Source organism: Oncorhynchus kisutch, linkage group LG26 (assembly GCF_002021735.2).
Source record: "Oncorhynchus kisutch isolate 150728-3 linkage group LG26, Okis_V2, whole genome shotgun sequence".
In the NCBI taxonomy this organism is placed as follows: Eukaryota; Metazoa; Chordata; class Actinopteri; order Salmoniformes; family Salmonidae; genus Oncorhynchus; species Oncorhynchus kisutch.
In genome coordinates, this window is record NC_034199.2 from 45,327,681 (window position 1) to 45,338,109 (window position 10,429).

The 10,429-nt window shown below is 39.8% G+C and overlaps 1 protein-coding gene across 1 annotated transcript; it reads right to left on the minus strand.

The window, feature by feature from the left end:
- Window positions 1–221: 221 nt before the first annotated feature.
- Window positions 222–2,787, minus strand: LOC109884396 (trace amine-associated receptor 8c-like). The gene has a single exon (XM_020476371.2). It carries the CDS (start codon window positions 2,727–2,729, stop codon window positions 1,767–1,769), a length of 963 nt encoding a protein of 320 aa, XP_020331960.2. The 5' UTR covers window positions 2,730–2,787; the 3' UTR covers window positions 222–1,766.
- Between the last annotated feature and the right edge of the window lie 7,642 nt (window positions 2,788–10,429).

Genomic DNA, 10,429 nt, shown 5'->3' on the forward strand with positions numbered 1-10,429 from the left:
GTTCAATATATTTCCTTTATCATCCTCTGTGTTGTGTGCTTATTGTTTAACCATTGATATGTTCTAGGTCATTTTGAAACTTTAAGGAGCATCAGGAACTGCTAGAATATCTACCAATAGCATGTTCATCTTTTTGTGATAAATTACACTGGTCACTGTTCAAAACATTTATAAAGAATAGTCTTCACTTTAGGGAAAAACTACTTTACTGAGTATTAAATGGTTAAAATATTTATTTCACATCTTTGGAATGATCTTATGAATCATTGTGTACTATAAACGTTGTTTATAATTATGTGAATTACCAGTTTACTTAAATATCAGATTAATTACATAAATTATGAATAAACAATTTACTGATCCATTATACATTATTTTTTGTGACACCCACTCTTTATATTCATTCAGAGTAAACCGCATCTGAGAGAGCTGCTCTGGTGTGAGCCCTGACTTGGCAGCAGTGATGTAGTGAGAGTAGAGGTATTGTTCATACTGTCACGGCTCCTCCTCTGCAGTGCAGGGGCGGTTCCTCCTGCAGGCAGAGGGTCCTTAGTGATTGGAGTCTCTGGCAAAAACCAAAAGAGATCGGACCCCTCCCCCAGTAACCGGCCCAGATCCAGAGCCACATCTATGGGCTCTAGGACTAACTATTGACTGGGGAGTGCAGGAAGAAACTGCCACAACGGAAAGTGACCAGCAGGGGGAGCCAAACGAACAGCCTCTGAAAGAACTGGAATTAAAACAAGAACCAACCTATGTGAAACCTGAGGAGGAGTGGTATAAACAGCTCTACCAAACCGACGCCTCAACGGAAAAAGACTTATGGGCGTCAGTACTGAGGGACTTAACATTGGACTGAGTCCTACATAATTCTGAGTATACTGCAAGAGAAGCACAATGAGATAAAATGAATTGAACTCCCAAGCGCCCCCCCCCCCCTCCCTCATATTCACACACAGATTCACGCATCCCTGCACTTTACCTACACCTTACATTATGATACTTTACATACACCTTACATTATGATACTTTACATACACCTCACATTATGATACTTCCACACCTCATTCCCTTTTCTTTGTTTAAAGTTAATCGTTTTGTTTACAATAAAGAACCTCTTTGATTGGCTTATACCTGTTCGTGTCCCCTCATTTGTGCCACAGGCTATGAGCCGGTCTGTGACAATACCCAGTATGTTGAGTTTGAAGTGTCTGCTGTGGTCTCCTGCACTGTTGTGTTGAATAATTCATGTATATACTGTAGTAGTTATTTATAAATGTCAGAATACCTAGCTGAATAACATTTTGTAAATGTGGCCTTAATATTAAATGGTGAGCAAACTGGAAATTCCTTGTTCATTTGAACTTTACTTTACTTGATGAAGACGTTGTGTCACAATTGAGCCACTAGAGGGAGATACTAAACAACATATAGAATGACTCATGACGTCCTCAGAATGTACTATTAGAACACTTACATACTATTTATCATTAACATGGAACAACCACAGCCTTAGGTATTTGGAGAACACAATCCACAATGACTACAATGTATTTTATAAAACAAGCTTATTCCTTCATATGCCTTCTCCAAGGCATTCCATTCCAATCCAGACAAAACATTCAGTATCAACACCACATGTATCAATCATGACAACACTGAGATAAGTCATGTCGGTGTATTGTAACATGAAATAATTACAACAAATGTTGAACAAAACTATATCAAACCTATGTTTGCCGAACTAGTGAATCATATTATAGGAACTATAAATGTCTTATCTTCAAAGTTAATATAAGTTTAGCTGTCACTTTGAACCATGGATAAAAGAAAGCATAAATGATTGGATTAATTAAGGAATTAACAAATGCCAGATAACTGGTGAAATATGATATTAAATGATCACCTATAACAGAAAAAACAAAGTAAATAAATAGAGATGGAATCCAAGAAAGGAGATAGGTGAAAACAACAATACCTAGAGTTTTTGCTGCTTTTCTCTCAGACTTATTTGCATGTACAGTTTGAACACCAGACTCACTGGCAGCCTCTTTTGAAAATACCTTTCTGGCCTGTGATCTGGCCACCACAAAGATTTTCATATAAAGTGTTATAATAATAGAGCACGGGACAACCATTATAAAAACAATGTAAATTATATTAACCCATGTTATTCCTTCAACAATAACACATTCTGTTAAACACCTACTGGGTGTCTGTACATTTACAAAGTTTTGTATAATAACAGCATCGTATAGGATACAACAACACCAGGTAACGGATATACAACAGATAGTTCCTGTTATTGTTATTTTAGAGTGGTACAATAAGGGATCACACACAGCAACATAGCGGTCAATAGATATCAAGACCAAATTGCCAAGCGATAAAGTAGTACATAAAAAAGTAATGTAGAATTGAAACACACAGAAATATTCCCCAAAACCCCAGCATGGTTCCATTATTGTTAAAGTTGCTACTGGTATCACAATCAGTCCCACCAGGAGATCTGACACAGCCAGAGAGAGGATGAGCAGGTTGGTTGGAGTGTGGAGCTGCTTGAAGTGAGAGATGGAGATGATCACCAGTACGTTCAAAAATACTGTAACTGCTGAAATCAATGAGAAGAAGATGTACAGTGTTATGTAGATAGATGTCGATAGAAAAGCCTTTCTGCAAGAAGAGTTTCTGTCCTGAAAACAGTATTGAACATCTTCATGTTTCTCCATTTGTAATAAAAAGTAAAAATGCTGAGGTCCTGCTCCTGCTTGGTCCTGTGTGTGACCCTGTCAGGTCCACCTTCTGACAAACTCTGAGCTCTGCCTCTCTATTTATCCCTGATTTACTGACAGACACTCCCCTCCCCAGCTTATCTCTGCAAACACAAACACACACACGCGCGCGTGCGCATGTGAGCACAGAATTGAACAAACGGTTGGATAAACAAATCAGTTGTGAAAGCATGATGTAATGTATGACAGGATTGGATGTTTCTGTGCCCACCTAGCCTGTCCTTCAACCTTACTGATGGTTAGAGATGAAAGAAAGGGAACATTTACTCAACCTAGCATTTTAATGGGGAAACATGTTATGAGTGATGTTTTGGTCACTCAAAGGCTATTTTTCAATGGAAATATGATACATGTGCAGACTAACTGGTTTAGGTGATGTCAGTGCTCAGATTGGACCATATTCCACAACCTCAGGAGAGATGATGGCCCACCACATGTCAGCTGGTCAGTGTGTAGGAAAGTTCACAGTAGGGAAGTTGATGAGATAGCATAAGTTTATGGTGTACATGCTAATAGCAAATCAAAATAGTGGCATTCCATAGGAACGTTCCATAGACTATAAAAATGTTGATCTGAACTGAATTATGAAGTTGATGCTGCCCTAAAAGGCAAAACGCTATGAATTTGATCTGTTTCAACTGCCAGGTATATATTCTGATTAATGTGGTACTCGTTTCCTGACACAGGAACAAGCCATTTGATCCGAATATATAATGGTGAATCAGAAAGTACTGTATAGACAGAAAACAAGTCAGATTTTGCGGTAAAATAAATTACGTAGTCACTGCTTTTTGCCTTTGTAGGGCCTTATGGGGTATGCACTTTAGCACATGCATTCAAATGAATAGTGGCATTACATATGAACATTCCATAGACGTTTAGAAATGTCCATCTGAACTGAATTATGAACTATACTTATTTAAGTTGAGGGAAACTTTGTCTCAGTTAGATCATTGGAACATCAGACATCAGTACAACAACACTGTATTCTGACCCAATCACCCAGTAATGTTGTGTTCCTTTTCTGGTGTGTTGTTTTCTCTGATTTAAACAGCAAAAGACTAAATGTAATTTCCATTTCATTTGGTTGTATCAATTATCTCCAACGCACTTCTAAAAGAACATTTCACACAAAAAATAACAACTCTTTAGGAATAATTCACGATTAGCCATTTAATCAAGTTAGATCTTCTCAACTGTCAGACCCTGATCTGTTTCACCTGTCTTTGTGATTGTCTCCACCCCCCTTTAGGTGTCGCCCATCTTCTACAATATCCCCTGTGTATTTATACCTGTGTTCTCTGTTTGTCTGTTGCCAGTTCGTCTTGTTTGTCAACCAGATATTTTGCTTCAGCTCTTGCTTTTCCCAGTCTCTCTTTTTCTCGCCCTCCTGGTTTTGACCTTTGCCTGTCCTGCCTCTCTGCCTGCCTGCCGACCTGTGCCTTTGCCCACCTCTGGTTTACTGACCCCTGCCTGCCTTGACCTGTATATTGTCTGCCCCTGTTGGATTATTAAACCATTGTTAATTCGACATCGTCTGCATCTGGGTCTTACCTTCGTACCTGATATCGACAGCTTCACCGGTAGCCCCCAGACCCTGGGCACAAGGACTATCTATAATAAAGTCGAACTACTGTATTGTAACACTAAACATACCTTGCACAAAATCCTCTGATTGTGTGAATGTCATTTGTGGGGCATTAATATTTATGACCTAATTTGTTAACACATTATTTTAATGTTCAGTAATAAACCAGTTGTAGGGCATTTACAGTGTTTTATATGTAAACCATTTACTAACCATTTACTTTATTAAATATGTTTGCAGTCCCTAATCTAAAGTGAGAGCTATTTGTACTTTGAAACAATTAATCAATGTTTTGAGTGACCTGTGTAATTTCTCACAATAAGAAGAGATTTAAGGTGTGATAATGGACTAGAACATATCAATGGTTGTAACGTATACACTTGGACTCTGGTGGTACGCCCCGGGTGGTACTATCACTACTCTCACTACCACTATGCCAGGTGTGTGCAATGTGGGTTGCCAGGACTGTTGGTTAGCGGGAGTAGGCGTGACAGTGTTAAAAGAATAATTACACAATAATTAAGGAAATATATCTAACATTTAATTCACAAATACTATTATTTGTCAACTATTTGTAAAGACGTGAGGAAGTGTTATATTGTAAATATTTAGCTAATGTTGTAACGTTGCATAATGATAGGAGACAGGCGCAGGAATACGAAATAGGTGGGTTTTTATTTCTCTACCCAAAATAGTGTACGTCATGGACTTGATGGGGATGAAGCCCAAAACAAACATATACATATATAATTATAACACAGGGCTGTAACCCAAACAAAGAGTGAGGTGTACACCTCTAATAACTACACGGGACGAGACCCGTAATAACAAGTGCAAACTAACACGGTAACAAGCAAGCCAATACAACAGAGCACAGGTTCTCACAAGACCAACGGACATGGAACAATAATCAACAAGGGCAATGGGGAACAGAGGGCACATATCTATACATTCATATCAGGGGGAATGGGAACCAGGTGTGTGTAATGAGACAAAACAATCTGTGGTTGGTGGTAATAATCCATTTGAGAATGTAGACCTCCTGAACGGGTGAATGGAATGAGCAGCAGTACCAGGAGAGCCAGACCGGGTGTCCTGGAGAGAAACCAGGCGCCTCACTGCAGTGGCGGTTGGCCTGTTCCTTGTGCTGACGCACGGCCTGCTGGAGACCAGTGTGCACAGCGTTCCAGATTTCCTCAGCATGCCAAAACCACTCTTCCACGCTGGGTCCTCGGTCTGGCTCGGATGCCAAGGTGCCTGGGCTGGCTGATATCCAAACACACACTTGAAAGGAGTGAGTTTAGTGAAGGAGTGGCGAAGGGAATTCAAATCAAATCAAATTTATTTATATAGCCCTTTATATAGCTGATATCTCAAAGTGCTGTACAGAAACCCAGCCTAAAACCCCAAACAGCAAGCAATGCAGGTGTAGAAGCACCTGAAGAAGAATTCTGCTTGTACTCAGCCCAGGGTAGAAAATCTGCCCACTCCCCCAGCCGGTCCTGACAGTACACCTCAGGAACATGCCCTCTTCCTTATTGACCCTCTCCACCTTTTGCCCATTTGCTTGAGGACGGTACCCGGAGGTGAGACTGACCGTGACCCCCAGGCGTTCCATGAACCCCTTCCATACGCATGAGGTGAACTGAGGGCACGGTCTGACACAATGTCCTCTGGGATCCCGTAGTGCCAGAAGATCGTGAGTTAAAAGAGCCTCCGCGGTTTGCATGGCCGACAGGAGCTCAGGAAGAGGAAGGAGGCGACAAGCTTTGGGACACTGGTCCACAATGATGAGAACGGTGGTGTTCCCCTTGGAGGGGGGGGACGGTCAATGACAAAGTCCATCGATTAACGTGTACGCCGAGGAACTTAAAACTTTCCACCTTCTCCACTACTGTCCAGAAACGCGTGTAAGCCCCGCCGCCTCTACATCGACTTCAAGGACATGGGCTGGCAGGACTAGAACGTCATTTCTCAAGGTAGTAACCCTTTAAACGTAATGTTCAGTTAAATTATGTATTTAGATAGTTGTTCCATTACCCTGTAAGCAGTCTGTGAACTGCTCTAATGAGTGACAACTATCCACGTTTTGGTTGTGGTAGTCAAAGCCAGCAAACACGAATGTTAGCATATTCAGACAAAACATGTTACTTCTTCAGCACACTACCACAACATGTCCATCTTTTTGTGATAAATTACACTGGTCACTCAAAACACTTATACAGTATAAATAGTCCTCACTTTAGATTTAAGACTGCAAAAATATTTTACAAATGATTTGTACATGGTTTATAAGGACATTTATTAAACATCTTATGAATGATCTTAGAAAACATTAATACATACCATAAAAGTTGTTTATAAATGTTTGAATAAGTCGCTTACTAAAACAAATCTGGGAGTAATGTAAAATGAACGATGAATAAAATATTTACTAATCCATTATAAATGGTTTATTATAAAGTCTTACTAATCTCTATATCCATTCAGACTCAACAGCATCTGACAGAGCTGCTCTGGTGTGACCCCTGACCTAGCAGCAGTGATGTAGTGAGAGTAGTGGTAGTGAGTGTAGTGATAGTGAGAGTAGTGGTAGTGAGAGTAGTGGTAGTGAGAGTAGTAGCAGTGAGAGTAGTGTTGGTGAGAGTAGTGGTAGTGAGAGTAGTGTTGGTGAGAGTAGTGGTAGTGAGAGTAGTGATAGTGAGAGTAGTGGTAGTGAGAGTAATGGTAGTGAGAGCAGTGGTAGTGAGTGTAGTGGTAGTGAGTGTAGTGGTAGTGAGAGTAGTGGTAGTGAGAGTAGTGGTAGTGAGAGTAGTGGTAGTGAGAGTAGTGGTAGTGAGTGTAGTGGTAGTGAGAGTAGTGATAGTGAGAGTAGTGGTAGTGAGAGTAGTGGTAGTGAGAGTAGTGGTAGTGAGAGTAGTGGTAGTGAGAGTAGTGGTAGTGAGAGCAGTGTTAGTGTTCATAACCAGAATGTTGAGGTTGAACTGTCTGCTGTGGTCTCTTGCACTGCTCTTTTTAATCATTATTGCATAGAGTAGTTATTTTTAAATGTGAGAATAACTAGCTGAATAACATTTAACAATTGTGGGGGTAATGATTAATAAATTGTTAACTGTAAATGCCTTACAAATTATTTATTACTGAATGCTATTACTCTGCTTTACCCCTAATTGCATATTCTTACATTTTACCCTCAACTACTACAATACACCATTTAGTGAGAACTGGACGTTATCTGATATCATGCATTTCAACTTCACTGCACTTGTTAAAGGCATTGTGTCCTAATTAAGCCACTAGAGGGTGATGTTTAACATACAGAATGATACATGACTTCCTCAAAATGTACTTTTATAATAATTACATACTATTTATCATGAAATAACATGGAACAACCACAGTCTTTTGTATTTGGAATATACAAAAACAAGCTTACTGTCACGGCCGTCCTCCTCTTCATCTGAAGAGGAGAGGCGAGAAGGATCGGACCAAAATGCAGCGTCGTAAGTGTCCATGGTAAATCTTTAATAAAGCAAGTACTGACACTGTATACAAAACAATAAACAAATGACAACCGTGAAGCTACAACATAGACAATCACCCACAAACACACAGTGACACCCAGGCTACCTAAGTATGATTCTCAATCAGAGACAACTAATGACACCTGCCTCTGATTGAGAACCATACTAGGCCGAAACATAGAAAACCCCAAATCATAGAAAATCAAACATAGACTGCCCACCCAACTCACGCCCTGACCATACTAAATAAATACAAAACAAAGGAACTAAAGGTCAGAACGTGACACTTACTCCTTTTGTTGCCTACTCCAAATCATTCCAATCCAATCCAGTCAAATCATTCCGTATCAACACCATCTTTACCTATGATAAAAACACTGAGATAAGTCATGTCAGTGTATTGTTACATGAAAGAAGCAATTACAACAATTGTATTACAAAACTATATTAAATCTGTTTCTCAAACTGGGAAATATAAACATAGGAACAATGAACGCCTTAAGATCAGAGTTAAGACATGTTTAGCTGTCACTTTGAACCATACATAAAAGAAAACATAAATGTTCGAATTTATAAAATAATTAGTTAGTGGCAGAAAACCAATGAGAAATTGTCACTTAAAAACTACAAAAGAACAAGAGTAGAAAATAGAATACAACAAATGAGAGAGTTGAAAACAACAATAGATATAGTTTTTGCTGCTTTTTTCTCAGACTTATTTGCATTTCAAGTTTTAACACCATACACATTGGCAGCCTCTTTTGAAAACACCTTTCTAGCCTGTGATCTGGCCACCACAAAGATTTTCATATAAAGTGTTATAATAATAGAGCACGGGACAACCATTGTTCTTACAACGTCAATTATTTTACCCCAGGTTAATCCTTATTTCAAACAACTATTTCAAACAACTACTTCCTTAATATATAATAACAACGTTTTTTATAATAGCAGCATGGTATATTATACAACAACATCAGGTTATGGATATACAACACACCATTCTTGTTATTGTTATTTTAGAGTGGTACAATAAGGGATCACACACAGCAACATAGCGGTCAACAGATATCAAGACCAAATGATCTTCCCCTCGATCCTGTCCCAGTCCCTGCCGCTGAAAATCATCCCCACAGCACAATTCTGCCACAACCATGCTTCATCGTAGGGATGGTGCCAGGTTTCCTCCAGATGTGACTCTTGACATTCAGGCCAAAGAGTTCAATCTTGGTTTCTTCAGGCCGCAGATTCTTGATTCTCATGGTCTGAGAGTCATTTAGGTGCTTTTTGGCAAACTCCATGCGGGCTGTCATGTGCCTTTTACTGTGTAGTGGCTTCCGCCGGGCCACTCTACCATAAAGGCCTAATTGGTGGAGTGCTGCAGAGATGTTTGTCCTTCTGAAAGGTTCTCCCATCCCTGGCCATGGCCCTTCTCCACAGATTGATCAGTTTGGCCGGGCGGCCAGCTGTAGGAAGAGTCTTGGTGGTTACAAAGTGCTTCCTTTTAAGAATGATAGAGGCCAATGTGTTCTTGGGGACCTTCAATGCTGCAGAAATGTTTTGGTACCTTTCCCCAGATCTGTGCCTCGACACAATCATGTCTCAGAGGAATATGAAAATAAATAGTTAAAATGTAAAATGTAAAAACAAGAATTTTGTCAAAACCAGGTGGTTGATATGTCAGTACAAAATATGGTGGACTAAGAATAGATTGCATTTAATTTGATTTAAATATAATTATTGTAGGTGAAAAATATGTTTGAATTGTTGACAACCACATTTCATGACCCATCGGATTAATGAATCAAAATTCAAGTAAGGCCTGTCTGTCACGTTCTGACCTTAGTTCTGTTATTATATCTTTGTTTTAGTATGGTCAGGGCGTGAGTTGAGTGGGTTGTCTATGTTCGTTTTTCTAGAATTTGGGATTTCTGTATTCGGCTTAGTATGGTTCTCAATCAGAGGCAGCAATCGTACTTAGGTAGCCTGGTTTCACTTTTGAGTTCTGGGTGTTTGTCTTCCGTGTCAGTGTTCGTTACCACATAATGTTAGCTAGCTAACTTAATCTGATTGTCATAAGGCTCCATGACTTTGTCCACACAGGGCATCTGAACACAGAAAATATATGTTGATGAATTTCGTTACATTTTTGGGTGTTTTCTTTAACTTTTGTACACCTGTGTGTGGGTGAGACTACAATTAGTGTATACAATTGAGATCAGGCACATGCACACACTTCCTCAACCAGAACACCACATGCATGTGTGTTTGAGCACACACACACACACACACACGCACACACACACACACACACACACACACACACACACACACACGCACACACACGCACACACACGCACACACATACACACTTCACTCCCCTTCTTGGCTTCCATGGCAACCGGACTATCTGACCCGTATACGTCATTGATGGACACATCTCCTGTCGGATGCCATTGTTGCCCTTAGTTTGAAGATGTAATCCAGAGACAGGTGTTTTCTCCATCTCAATAGCTATCATACTC

Excerpts from the sequence above, each read along its gene's own strand:
- LOC109884396 (XM_020476371.2), bottom strand. The coding sequence starts at position 2,729 with ATGGAGAAACATGAAGATGTTCAATACTGTTTTCAGGACAGAAACTCT.